This window comes from Camelus ferus, chromosome 18 (genome assembly GCF_009834535.1).
Source record: "Camelus ferus isolate YT-003-E chromosome 18, BCGSAC_Cfer_1.0, whole genome shotgun sequence".
Lineage (NCBI taxonomy): Eukaryota > Metazoa > Chordata > Mammalia > Artiodactyla > Camelidae > Camelus > Camelus ferus.
Genome location: NC_045713.1, coordinates 8373794 through 8387094, shown reverse-complemented (window position 1 = coordinate 8387094; position 13301 = coordinate 8373794). Strand labels below are relative to the sequence as shown.

Here is a 13301-nt window from a genome sequence, read left to right as displayed (position 1 = left end):
GACTCTGCAAAATGTGCTCTTTATGGGTCGCGTGCCGATTCTGTGTTAGCTCAGGAGCAGGGGGAAGGGACCAGTTTCCCCAGAGGGTAGGTGGTCTTGGCTCTCCTGGTCCCCCACCAGGTGCAGGCGGGGGTGAGGAGAGCCCGAGAATGGGGGCCTGGGCCCCCTGCAGAGGCCGAGAGAGGGCAGGACCCGAGCCCCGGACCTGGCCATCGGGGGACTCTCTCACACCAGCCCTCACCTCAGATCTGTGTCTGGACATGGGGCTCACTCCCTGGGGTGGGGGCCCACCGACTGGGCCAGGGGGCCGAGATGTGGCTGAAGTGGGCGTGAGTGAGGGGCAGGTGACGGACAGGCTGGCGTCTGAGGGGGCCAAGCTGTGGTGATCTGGGTGCCAGCCCGGGAGGCTCGGGCCTCCAGGATGGGCCACGGGGATGTCGAGGTGGCATGGTGGGTCTCCCCCCGGACACCTGTGGGCGGCTCCCCTACCCTGCTAGAGCTGCAGGCACAGCGCCCCACGGAGACCCTTCCTCACAGGAGCCCAGAAACAGAGTTCCCGAACTCCCCTGTGTGTGAGGACACTGCTAGGGTCACCCCTGTTCCCAGCCGTGTTCCAGGGCCTCTGCCCACCCCCAACTCGCAAACCCCCAGCTGCATTCAGGCCACCCAGAGCAGTGCGCTTTTAAAACTTTCTCTGCCAGGACTAACACCTTCCAACCCAGCCAAACAGCTTCTTAAATTTGTTCTTGGCAAATTAAAATAATTGCAGTAAAACTTCAACTAACTGGGTTCTTTTGAGAAAACTTAAAAGTCACCTTTGAAAGTGGTTCATTCGGACGCCTGTTCTTAAAAGCTATGAAAATACGCGTCTTGGCTTCCGAGTCCTGCCACCCGGGCCTGGGTCCTCTGGGAAGGCCCTGCGATGCTAACGCCTTCCCTCCCGAAAGCTTTACCGCCGCCTCCCGCCGCAGCCCACTCTTCAAACAGCAGCTTCCTGGAGGGTCTGCCGCAGCCTGCGTGTCCTGCGGCCGCGCCCTGGGCGAAGCAGGCTCCCTCCGCCCCGCCTCGGACCCCGGTCACGTCAAACCCACAAGAAGAAGACACAGCGAGGGCTCCCTGCCGGCCGCCCAGCCTTCTTTTCTCCAGGGAACGCGGTGACTCGGAGGCCTCCCGCTCCCCCTCCTCCCAGAACCCCACTCCCTTCATCACCAACACCTAGTCTGGCCAGACTAATTTGTGCTAATCTGATGCTCCCCGTCCCCACTCTCCAGGAAGGGCTTTGACCGCAAGCTGGGAGCAGGGGCTTCCTCTGTGTACCCCCAGCCCTGCTCTCCTTGCAGTCCAGTCCTCGTTTGGCAGCATCCAGCTCACCAGGGAGAAGACATGGAGAAGGCGTCAGTGTAACCTTCGCTGTTTGCGCGGAGCCCACCAGCACCGCCAACCCCCTGTCATGGCCTGGGCCCCTACCTGCCGCCCACTCATGGCCCGGGCCCCTGCCCGCCGCCCACTGCCAGCCGGCTCCTCGGGTGCTCCTCCTCAAGAGAGGTTGCCTCCATGGAGAGACAGAGAGCCAGTTCTGGGCTCTGAGACGCCAGGGCTTCAGTCATGGAAGGGCCCAGGGGCAGGCGCGATGAGGGAGAAGGGTGTGGGGTCAGACTGGACCAGAGAAAAGGCTCTTGGAGGTGACCTCCCTGCAAACTCCTACTCACCCCTCCCGCCCAAGCCCCCTCTGCCACCCTCTGGGTGGTAGCTGTCCCTCAACCGGCCTGTCTCCCACCTGGGACATCTCTGTGGTTACCCTGGGGCTCAGGGGCCTGGCTCCATGGGCAGAGAGAGCCGAGAATGCTGGTCTGAGTCTGGCCTCTGCATGGATATCGCCCTGGGGCCCAGCTGCCCCTTGCCACCTCCGACTGCAGGTGGGCGGCAGCCCCGTGCCTGGCGGGGTTTGCCTGGCTACGGTGACCCTGGTGGGAGCCAGATGGGGGCAGTGCAGAGGGCACACAGGAGAGGGAGCAGTGGGAAGCCCAAGGGAGGCTTGCGTGGGGTGTGATGAGGTGAGGCTGCACCATTGGGGGTGGGGGTGTCTGGTGTGGACAGAGCAGCAGCTGAAGCCCTGGGGTCTGGGGCCCAGGGCCTCGGAAGGAAAAGGATCAGGCCGGGTGGGGCGTTGAGGGCGGGAGTGGGGCTCCCCTGCCCACCTTGGTGCCTGGGTGAGGCTGCCCAGCCTGGGGCGCACAGCCATGGTGGCCGCAGCAAAGAGTCCAGCAAGGGGCCGTCTTTCCGTCCATCCACCCTGCCCTGTCACCCTCGGCACCCCAGAGCCAGGAGTTTATCCCGCAGTCAGGCCAGGCCTCCCTCAGTCAGCGCCCCTGCAGCCTGGGCACCGCGCACAGGGCCTGGGCTGGCGGCCGCATGGTGAAGGCTGGGGCGGGTGTGGTGTCCAGGGTGGCGGGGCTGAGGCCGGGCGGGGGCAGGAGGCGGTACCTCTGGAGGAGGCCCACGAACAGCAGGAAGAGCTCCGACCTGGCCAGGCTCTCCCCCACACAGACACGGCGGCCTGCAAGGGACACGGAGGCGCAGGGTGGGGGCTCCTATCTCCTGGAGGGGAGGGCATCCCGGGGCTGTGGTGGGGGGAGCCTGGGCCGCCTGCCTGCAGGGCTGTGGTACCTGCGGAGAAAGGCAGGAAGGCCGCCCGCTTCACGAAGCGCCCATCAGCGTCCAGGAAGTGGCCCGGGTTGAACTGGCGCGGGGTGTCCCACTGCGTCTTGTCCAGGAGCACGGAGCTCAGCAGGGGCACCACGGGCGTGCCCTGTGGGCAGGCAGCAGGTGGGCTGGCTGGGCGCCCCGTCCACCCGGGCCAGCCCGACGGGGTGTACAGGAGAAAGCGTCCCCAAAGACGACAGGGAGATGGGGCAGGGCCTGGCAGGAGTCTTCTGGGGGCGCAGCCCCATCTCCCAGGTGACCCCCAGGCCACACCGTGTGCACCCAAATCTGCCTTGAGGAAGCCCCGGGTTCAAGGGGGCTGTGAGGCCAAGGGCTGCCCCCCGCTGCACCCCTTTCCCACCTCCCATGGGGACACCTGCCCCCACCCACCACAAGCAGAGGAACAAGTGGATGAAGGGCCAGGAGGGGGCCAGGGGCTGTGTGGGCCCAGCCCTCCCACCTTGGGGAGCAGGTAGCTGCCCAGTCGGGTGTCGGCCGTGGTGTGCCGGGGCATGTGGGGCAGGAGGGTGATGTACCGCTGGACCTCGTGCAGCACAGCGTTGGTGTAGGGCAGGGCCTGCTGGTCCTCCAGCCTGGGGGGCCGCCCAGGCCCCAGCACGCAGTCCAGCTCTTCCTGCACCCGGTCTGTGGGCGAGAGGGTGGACGCCAACGTCCTGGGAGCCTCCGCCAGCTCGGCCCTGGGCCCCGGGGAGGAGGGCTCTCCCAGCTCACCCTGCACCCTTGGGTGCTTGGCCATCAGGAGGGCGGCCCACTGCAGTGTGGAGGAAGTGGTCTCCGTGCCAGCCATGACCATGTCCAGGGCGCAGGCCACCACGTTGGCCTCGGCAAACAGGCCCTCGGGATCGTTCCCCTGCAGAGGTGAGTAGGACCCGGCTCAGCTGGAGGCTGGGCTCCATGGACCCCTGGCCCAGCCTCGGGCTCAAGAAAGGGGAGGACAGAGCCAGAATCTGCTGAGCACCTACTACATTCAGGGGTCACTGCAGCTTCCCCCACGAGGCAGGCACTACAAATGCACCATCTCACAGAGGAGGAGACCGAGGCTCTGAGAGGCTCCCAGCCAGGAGGTAGAGCAGCAGGGTAAGTGCAGGACCAGCATAAGTTCCTCCCTCTCCTCCTGGGTGGGGCCCCAAATGCCCCCAAGGCCTCTTGGGAGGTGAGGCAGGTCCTGCCCACACCTGTCCCTGCTGGATCAGGGCGTCCAGGTAGCTCTGCACGGGGCCCTGCGCAGTCATGTGGGGCCGCCGTGCCTCCAGAAGGGTCCTCAGGATGGCCCGAACTTCCTCGATCTTACGCAGGACTGGCCGGTGCAGCTGGAGGAGGGCTCCAAGCCAGGGGAAGACGTTGAAGAGCTGGGGGCAGGGGCGGGACAGTGTGGCGAGGGTGAGGACGCAGGCCCCACAGCGCCACCTGGCTAGAGGGCTCTGTCCTCCAGCAGGTGTGTTCACTTGTCCGGGACCCCCAGCTCCCCACTCCTGGGGCCCCTCCCTCACCCTCCTGGTGAGAACAGCTCCCCAAGGACTCTGACAAAATCCTCCCTCGGAGTGTAGGTTCCATGCAAGTCCCAGCAGGCAACTGTCATTAGGCCCCACTCCCCACCCACCAAAGCTGGTCAGACAGAAGGGGAGAGGGTTGCTGCTGTGAGGATAACTTTGAATCTTCTGAGAGTCATAAAAAAAAAAAAAAGAAAAATTTGCAAACTTCAGAGCTTCAGCCCAGCCCGCTGTGAAATGGGGTGACAGCACTGCCGGTGTGACAAGCTTGTCCCAGGGCCGTGCATCCGGCCCGCAGGCGGCTCTTCACAGGCATCTCTTCACAGACGTCGGCGGCCACCCCAGCTACACTGACACCACTGTGTCCCCCAGAACATGAAGCATGCCGGGATCGGATCTCACGGGATGGAAGGCCACGGAATATTCCGTCTCCCTGGAACCGCCTGACCCTCTGTCCTCTGTCCCCCAGGGGCTCCCTGGGGGCACTTAGCCAGGCCGGCTTTTGCAAATCTTCCTGCCCGGCTGAGGCTCCTCTAGCCCTGAGGGGTGAATTCGCATCAGGGCTGAAGCCTGAGCCCCCACTCGAAGCCCATGGCCTCAGGGGGTGAAGAAATGGGCTGAGAAGTTCATACACAGCCCACTAAACGTGCTTCAGCGAGTCTAGTGAAAAGTGGCGGTGTGGCTACGAGAGAAACATTTTGAGTTCCGGAAAGGAATGAAATGCGCACAGCCCTGGGGGTTCCGAGCATCAGGAAACATCCCTGTGATACGGGCACCCCGTTCCCCCGACCTGTGAGCAGGTGCATCTATTGCTGAAGGGAAGGGGCAGGGGTAGGGGAATGGGGACCCCCGACCCCGCCCTTCTCAGGAGCACAGGGACTGGCCTGGGGTCACGGCCGGCTGACATCAGGAGCAGGACGCCCCTCGCCCCTCAGCTCTGACCCCAGAGGAGCTTCCCTGAGGCAGCAGCTCACCCTCCCTGGTGGTGGCCATGCTGGGACCCCCTCCCGCCCCAGTCTCAAGCCCGCCTTCTGTGTTCCCCACTCCCGGCTGGGAGCAGTGGCCTCTCACCTGCAGGCTGGGTGCCCCCAGGAGGACCATGACCTCATCAGTGAGGCCCACCAGGGACACGAACACAGGGTCGCGATAGTCGAACCGCTGGCCGAAGAGGAGCGTGAAGGTGATGTTGGAGGGGGCCCAGCCGAGCAGGGCCAGCGGGAAGGGCTGGCCTGGGGGTGGGAGAGAGGTCTCAGCGGGGAAGGGCTCCCAGGGACGGGGTGCCCCAGCCCCCACTCACCTCTGTAGCTGTCCAGCTGCCCCGTGAGGCACCTCAGCTCCTGCAGGACCTTGTTGGCCACGGTTGCCCTCCCCACGCCCAGGCCGTGGAGGGTGCGCACGGTGAGCTGGCGGGCGGCCCTCCAGCGCACCCCAGACGAGAAGAAGACGCCTGCAGGCGGACACAGCCAGTGAGCAGCCCCAGGAACTGCAGTCTGGAGCGAGGGGGACGCCCGGGGTCGGGCAGGGCTGGGGGCCCAGGAGTGGCCTTGCCTGGCCCTGGTCCCCTGGGTGCCCGGCCTGCCACGTGGACACCCTGGCGCTCCCCAGGGGCCACGCTGCTGGGAAGGAGGGGCCCTTCTCGGCACCCACCCCTCCGGGGGACACAGGGCCCCCAGAGCAGTGCTGATCTCTGCCTGCCCTCCGCTGCACACCTACCTCCGCCTCCCTGGATGAGCTGGAAGATGGCAATGGGGGGGCGGCCGGCCAGCTTCTGCCCGGTGCCCACCAGGGCCTCCCTCACTGCCTCATAGCCGGTCAGCACCACCATCTTCTGGCGCCCCAGATGGACAGTGAACACTGGCCCATACTGGTCCGCAAGCTGGCGGGACGGCAGAGGGCTCAGCCTGCTGCCCCGCCCCCGGCCCCAGGAGCCCCTCAGGCCGCCCCCTCTCGCGTGGGGAAGACACGGGGTAGACCTGGGGCCGGCGGGCGGGGGCAGCCCGGCTGGGTCTGTGGGAAGGATGGGGCTCTGTGTGCCCTTCCCCTTTGGTCCTTACGGCACCACTGCCTGCGGCGGGAAGGGCTGACCTCTCCCCACTTTATGGGTGAGGAGACTGAGGCCTGGAGGCAGGAAGTGAGTGGCTGTGCACACGCGGCCGTCCCTGTCCACCTCTGCTCTGCCCCCGCTGTGCCGGACGGCGGTCTCCAGGGCCCAGCACTGGGCCTGAGAACCCCGTGGCTGCAGCCGGATGGGCGCTGCCCCAGCTGACGGTACTTCGTGGGGCAGGGGGCTGTGGGACCCTCCTCCCCGCCCTCCTGCGGGGCCTGGGGGCCACCAGGCAGCCACGTGGCTGAGTCCTGAAGGGCTCCTGGGGGGTGGACCTGGGTGGGGGCTGGCTGAATGGCCCCCACGGGCAGGGGCCAGGCCTGCACCTGTGCTTTACTCCCGGGCCCCCAGCTTGATGTGGGAAGGAGCCACACCCAGCTGGGGTCCCACCTGCCCCACGGGCACATCTGTGCGCTGGCCCTGGTCTTTTCTGTTGCCAGACCTCTGTTGCCTGGTGCTGCCACCAGGAGCCCCTGCCTCCTCCCCTCCGCTGCCCCCAAACCTGGCCCTCCTGCTGGCACTCATCTAATGCTGCCTCCTCCAGGGAGCCCTACTGGCTTGCCACACCTGGCACCCTGCTCCTTGGATGGTCTGTCTGTTTCCCTATGAGGCAAAGTATCTCTTCCCCAAGGCAGGGTGGGCACTTGGGCCTCCTGTGTCTCCTTCCAGGCCAGCACCAGGCTGAACACGAGCCTCTCACTCAGAGGGGTCCTGGAAAATGGGGGCTCATCTTCCCCCGAGACTGTTTCCCCTTCAGGGCTGGCAGGAAGCCCAGCCTGGGCGCAGGCATACAGCCAGGTTAGGACGCGCCTGCTGACCTACCTCCATCAGGGACTGGTCCTGCCGTGACAAGCGCAGCAGATGCAGGTTCCCAATAAGGGGCAGCGGGCGCGGCCCGGGGGGCCAGCGAGGGGCTGGGGAGGGGCTGCGGGTGCAGGAGCGCAGCAACCCCCAGAGCCCCAGGAGCCCCAGGAGCCCCAGGAGCAGCAGGGCCATGAGGCTGGCGGGTGGCGAGGCCCAGCTCCCCTGCCGGGGACCGCCCTGCTCTATAAGGCCTCCTGGGAGGGCGTGCCAGCACCCCACCCACCCCACCACCCCGAGAATGTGGAATGAGCAGTTCCTGGGGACAGCCAGGCGGCTTAAAGTGACAGACGTGTGTGGAATGTGGGGTCGAGTCTGTGGCAGGGGGCCCGGGGGCCGGGGGGCCGTCTGGGGGGCTACATCCTTGTCCCTCGCCTCCCCGGGAAGAACGCGGTGCAGTGGCCGGCCTGCCCCCCGCAGTTCTCAGCCTTCTGCTCAGTTTCGCCATCAGAACTGGGACTCAAGGGCCTGGGGCACCCCTGCCCCACAGGACCCCTCAGCCTCTCCCAAACCCACCACCGCCCGCGTCCATCAAGCTCCACTCTGCCTGGGCCAGTGGGGGACACCAGGCGTGGAGCCCCAGGGACGGCCCACGAGGTCTGCACGGCAAACGCCTCAAATCCTGGCCTTCAGAGGCCCAGACGGCAAGGTCACCCAAGTGACACTCTGCTTCTTGGTGGCTTTGCAAACAGTGTCACCCGGGCAGAGGCACTGGCTGTGCTGGGACAGGGCTGGGGCTGGGGCAGGGCCCACCAGGCAACAGGGTGGCCAGGTTTATGGGCCCCGTCTGGCTGTGCCGCGCTCTGGTCTCCTAAACCCTGGTGGCCTGGCTGGGAGGGGAGGAGGTGCTGCTTCGAGGGCTGGGAGGGCTGTTGGCACCAGAAGTGGCTGGGCCTGCTTCCCACCACCTGCCCCAACATGAGGCGGCGGGAAGCCCATCCCCGCATGGGGCCTCTCACCACGGGGCCTGTCTCCCGGGGCGCCGTCCACGCCCCTGCTCAAACCCCAGAGCCAGGGCAGCCTGAGGGCCCTTACCCCTCCCAGCCTCGGTGTGCATACCTTCTGTAACGGGGTGCTCACTGCCTCACAGGCAGCCCGTCCAGCTGTGCAGTTGTGGGGCTGCAGTGAGGGAGGCCGGCTCTCTAAGCACTGGTTCCCTGGGTCATTCGTGCTGAGCGCCTGGTACCGAGGCCCTGACTGGGTCATGAGCTGGGGCTCCTGTCCGCCCAGGACGGCTCACAGAACTAACTCAGCGTGCGTCCGCCTAGTGCCTGTGGGTACTGGTCACACGGTCAGGATGGAGAATAGCCCCGACCCCGCCTCCTGCACCCTGCGCCCGATCCCCGTCCCCCGCATCACGTCCACGGAGTCACACGGCGGACAGGATGACGGCCTCCAGAACATGAATGTGTTGGGTCCGGCAAAGGGGGTTTGAGGCAGGAAATGAGATTGTCCTGGAGGAGCCAGTGGCCTCCGACGGAGGAGGGGGCGGAGGAAGGGGGCCTCCCGGGGCCTCCAGGGGAACCTGCCCTGAGGAGCCACTTCCGACCTCTGACCTCCAGAGCCAGCCTGCGGGCGCGGGGATAAACTAAACCTATGTTTTTAAGCGGCAAGAGTGAGTATTCGAGTTTCTAGAAGGGTCTCTGGGCTGGAGGAAGTGGAAGGTGCCGTCCCACCTCCCCTGGGGAGTCCGGCGAGCCCCCCGACCTGCCGCCTGCTCGCGCTTCCTTCAGAGACGCCTTGGTGCCCAGCTGCGCCTGTGCCTTTTTCCTCCAGTCTATCCACGAACGGAAAACACCACGTGTCAACACGGGCGATTCGCTGCGCTCAGACACAGACACACCCACGGAGCCCTCGCCCTGTCCGGGACAGCGAGCAGCATCAGCCCAGAGCCTCCCCCCGGCCCCCGGCCCCTCCCCTGCTCTGATTTTCACGACAGCCGGGTGGCAGGGATGGGACGGGAGGCTCCTTCTTCTCTCAGCCTTGTCTCAGGCTGGGCCTGCCTGTCCGTCCTCCCGTCCCTGGCTTCCTCCTCCAACACCCGTGGGCACGTCTCTGTGCAGTCGCCAGGGACGCCCTAAGATTACTTCCTGGAAATGGGACCCCTGAGCGAGGAGTCGCTTCTGGTCAGATCTGGCGATGTTCCCGTCTGGCGAAGTGCCTGCACCCCCGAACCCCAGGCCCACCCACAGCGACACTCTTCCTGCCCCCACGTCCACAGAACGTCAGGAGGAGCCCCCAGCTCCGGGCTCTGAGCTCCAGGTGCCCCCTCCTCACCACTGCCCCTCCACCTCCTGCCCCCCAGCATCCAATGCCAAATGCTGGGGATCTTCCAGGCTCCATTCTGCCCCCCTCTTCTCTGCCCGCAGCTCCACTGGGTCCAGGGAGGCCTCTCCAGCTGCCTGTGTGGCCCTTTCCCCGTGTCTCATCCTGGTCCTAGCGCTGTGACTGGTGTCTTCCTGAAAAGAGGAAGGCGGCCTTGGGGAAGGCGGCCTCACGATGACAGAGGCAGAGACAGGAGGGATGTGGCCAAGACAAGGGACGCCGGGGCCCCCAGACGCTCGAAGAGGCAGGAAGGACCCTCACCTGGAGCTGTCAGAGGGAGGTGGCCCTATGACACCTGACTTCAGACTTCTGGCCTCCAGAGTTGCAGGAGTGTATGTTTATGGTGTTTGAAGCCCCCCTGGCCATGGTACTTTGGGCACTCGTTGGGGAGGCCCAGGAGAGCCATGCAAGCTGTGTTCAGAAAACCACACAGTTGGCAGAAATGAGGCCAATGGGTGACAGCGTGTCCCTTCACTGGGTCATTGTCTCACTGGCCTGCCTGAGCGGCATCGCACCCCAGGAGGGCCGCCGTGTCTCACTCGCCATTTACTGCCCAGCGGGCCCAGGTGCCACACAGCTAGACACCAACCTGCATAAAATGGGAAAGCCGCGAGCGGTTCCCCCATAAAATGCAAGAGAGTTCTGTCTGGCAGAGAAGATAACCCGAAAGGTTATGGCTTTATTGTTCTGTAAGACATTAACCAGTCTTCTGTCCAACTCAGCAGTCTGTCTCCTCCGGAGGCACATGGATGGGTCAGGCTTTGAGCAATTCCTCTTTGAACCAGCCTCGCCATCTAGCCAAGTTCCCTTGTCACCAGGTTAGATAAAACTCTGACACGTGTTCAGTGTCTACTTCTCTGGGAGCCTTTTGAAAATTACACTTTGGCAGCAGAGTTTATTGAAGTGGAAAGATCAGCAGTATCTGGGTTCAGGCAGAGGCTGATCCAGGGACTGGCTGATGGCATTAGGATCCGGATGATTTCTCCTCACCCTTGGGTCTGCTGGCTTCACTCCTGGGGGCAGGGGAGGGGGGCTCTCTGTCCCTGGTGGCAGGACAACACCTGCTGCCCGGTCTGGCGTCCTCTGGGCTGCGGTCCAGTGAGCTGGCCCACCCACCGTACCCTGGTGCCCAGGTGGGAGCCTGAGGTTTGTTCTGGTCAGACTAGGTCAGCCAGGCCCAGCTGGCTGGGGTTGCCATGCTCTGTCTGGGGCTCAGACCACATCTGGCCTTGACGCCAGGGGCGGGGGTGCTCCCCAGAGGGGGCTGGAGTTACACAAACCTGGCTCCCAGCTCAGCCCCTCCACCCACTGGTCAGCGAGGGCAGAGGGCACCTTCCCACGGCAGCTGTGACAACAGTGCCCAGCCCACAAGCTCTTCGTGTGACTGGCCCGCCACCCACTGAGAGCAGGGGACCCTGCCCTTGAATCCGGGTGCGGGCTGGTGACCACGGTGGAGGCAAAGCCGTGTGACTTCAGAGGCTGGATCACTAAAGTGGCAGGGCTTCCACCAGCTTCTTATGGAACCCTTGTGTAGGACACAGCTGCTGGGCTCAGGGAAGCCCAGGCCGCCGGGAGAGGGCTGTGGGGAGCAGCGCCACCACCCGCAGGATGTGGGCCAATCTCCCAGCCACATGTGCTCTATCTTCAGGGGTCCTAGCACACACTGGTGTGGGGACCCCAGCTGACACCACGTGGGGCTGTCTCCACCGAGGCCTGCCCGCACTGCAAGTTCATGAGCAAAGCAGATGATTGTTGTTTCACACCAGTGAGTTTGGGCTGCTTGTTACACAGCAGTAGATAACTCGGACACTAGCTGCAGAACCCTGGGCGAGGGACTTGACCTCTGTGTCTATGTGTGAGATGAGCATAGTAATAATACCTGTCTGACTGTGTTCATTCTTCAAAAAATACTAACTGAGCACCTACTATGTGCCGGGCCACTGTTCTAGGCCCCAGGATACCACGTGAAACAGCCTAGCACATAAGAGGGGTTCCCAAAACACAGATTCCTCCCCTGCTTTTTGTACCTGTGCAGCACTAAACATCTTGGGTAAAGCAGTAACCATTTGCCAGGTTCAGACGGGACAGTTAAAAGTGGCTGTAACCTCCAGGTCACTGGGCCCCTGAGGCTTCACTGGTCCCTCAGGGCCAACAGACGGAGAGGCTGCGCGCAGTCCTGGCGGGGAGGGGTGTCCCTTTTACTGCTAAGCGGTGCGCTCTAGTCAAGTGGAAAAGTGCTATTTGCTGGGTAATAAAAGCCTCTATTGTTCAAGGCCTGGAAACACATGAATGAATAACCCAGTGCACGGCCCCGGGCTCCAGCCCTGTAAACGCTGTTTATATGACAAAAACAGGTACAGTCTTCCTTTTGTAGTTTTAAGTGGCCCCAGGCTGATCCAGGCCCAGACAACTGGAATGGGCTTTCCTAGGGCCCACCTGCTTCTCCCTGTGGGCCCCCACCGACGGCCCACCAGCATTCCCACCCAGCAGAATCCAACGTCAGGCACGGAGATCTGCTTGTGCGCACTGTGGAGGGACCCTTCGAGTTGGGGGAAGCTGGATGCCTTCTGAAGGAGTGAGCATCTGAGCCAGGCCTGGAAGAGGGGCAGGCTCTGGGGGGAGCCACTGGGACATCCAGCCAGGCACTTCCCTGCAAGCCCCCAGCACCACAAGGAGCAGTGGTGCTGGCTCACTGCAGGGCCTGGGGATGAGGAAGCCTGTCTAGAGGGGCCAGCTGGCGACTTTGTGATGCTGAGGACCCTCTGTGAGTATGTCTGGGGCCTGGCACACGGCTGGGGCCAGTACTTGTTAAACGGGTGGGGTGGGTGCATGGACGGAGGATGGAGCTCAGGGTGGAATCACAGACAGCAGACGGAAGCCAGAGGCCTGGAGTCAGAGTGGCGGCCCAGGGTGCAGGGCGGGGAGGACCTCTGCTGGGGCGAGTAGGGGCCTCCACTGAGCCCTTCCACTGTCGTCATTGTCACCACAACAACAGTAAGAAATGGCATCGGGACCTGAGCAGGATGCATTTCTACTCTGTTATGGTTGAATGGTGTCCTTCCCAAATCCTTATGTTGAAGCCCTAGTTCCCAGTGTCTTAGAATGTGACCTTTTGGGGACCAGGATCGTGGCAGCTGTAAGTAGTTAAGATGGGGTCACTGGGGTGGGCCCTCACCCAGGATGACTGCGTGCTTACAAAAGGAGCAAATCTGGACAGAGACACACACAGGGAGAACGCCCTGTGATGAGGCAGAGATGGGGTGAAGTCTCTACAAATCAAGGAGAACCAAGGGTTGCCGGCCCACCACCAGTGTGGAGTGAGAGGCCTGGGCAGACACCCCAATCGCAGACATGCAGCTCCCAGAATGGTGACAGAATCAATTTCTGCTGTTCTAAGCCACCCAGAGTGTGCACGTTGTTACGGAAGCTAGTACTCCTTCCTTCTCACCAGGTAAGCGCCAGGATTAGGCCCCGGTGCCCGGGAGGAGGGGGTCCCTGCAGACTTGCAGGGATGCAGAGACCCTCAGGCGCAGCCTTCCAGCACAGTGCGAGTCCGCTGTGTGTCCTTGGGCAAGCTGCTGAACCTCTCTGAACTTCCTCTTCCTCATCGTAAGGAGATGACCTGGCCCTCTGCCGCTGGGTTGTCGTGAGTGTCAGACGGACCAGACTGGGAAGGCCCCGCGGAGCAAGCGAAGGAGAACGGTCAGGGCCTGTCGGAGCCCTGGGGCGGGGCCCTGGGGGTCGGGCCTGTACGGCGAGGGGCGGGGCGGGGCCTAGGCCGCCAGAAGCCGCCCGGC

General features: G+C 64.0%; 1 protein-coding gene and 1 long non-coding RNA gene across 3 annotated transcripts; one reads left to right on the top strand and one right to left on the bottom strand.

Annotated features, from left to right (window-relative positions):
- On the bottom strand, positions 1–7355 carry LOC102521757 (cytochrome P450 2W1). Its single transcript, XM_032459844.1, has 9 exons — positions 7141–7355; positions 5928–6090; positions 5512–5661; positions 5286–5443; positions 3900–4073; positions 3436–3574; positions 3164–3348; positions 2668–2809; positions 1–2557 (listed from the first exon to the last, which is right to left on the bottom strand). Exons 1-9 carry the CDS (start codon positions 7312–7314, stop codon positions 2361–2363), a joined length of 1482 nt encoding a protein of 493 aa, XP_032315735.1. The 5' UTR covers positions 7315–7355; the 3' UTR covers positions 1–2360.
- On the top strand, positions 6085–11790 carry LOC116657495. Of its 2 annotated transcripts, XR_004312614.1 has the most exons (4): positions 6085–7116; positions 8270–8794; positions 8956–9441; positions 9549–11790. It is a non-coding gene; the product is annotated as an uncharacterized LOC116657495 (long non-coding RNA). The 2 variants fall into 2 exon arrangements; XR_004312613.1 differs by lacking the exon at positions 6085–7116 and having other exon boundaries at positions 7551–8794.
- Positions 11791–13301: the final 1511 nt, after the last annotated feature.

Coding starts and splice junctions, on each gene's coding strand:
- LOC102521757 (XM_032459844.1), bottom strand. CDS start 7,314: ATGGCCCTGCTGCTCCTGGGGCTCCTGGGGCTCCTGGGGCTCTGGGGG. Junction 6,091..7,140: donor AGGACCAGTCCCTGATGGAG/GTAGGTCAGCAG, acceptor CCGTCCCGCCAG/CTTGCGGACCAGTATGGGCC. Junction 3,349..3,435: donor CAAGCACCCAAGGGTGCAGG/GTGAGCTGGGAG, acceptor TCTCGCCCACAG/ACCGGGTGCAGGAAGAGCTG.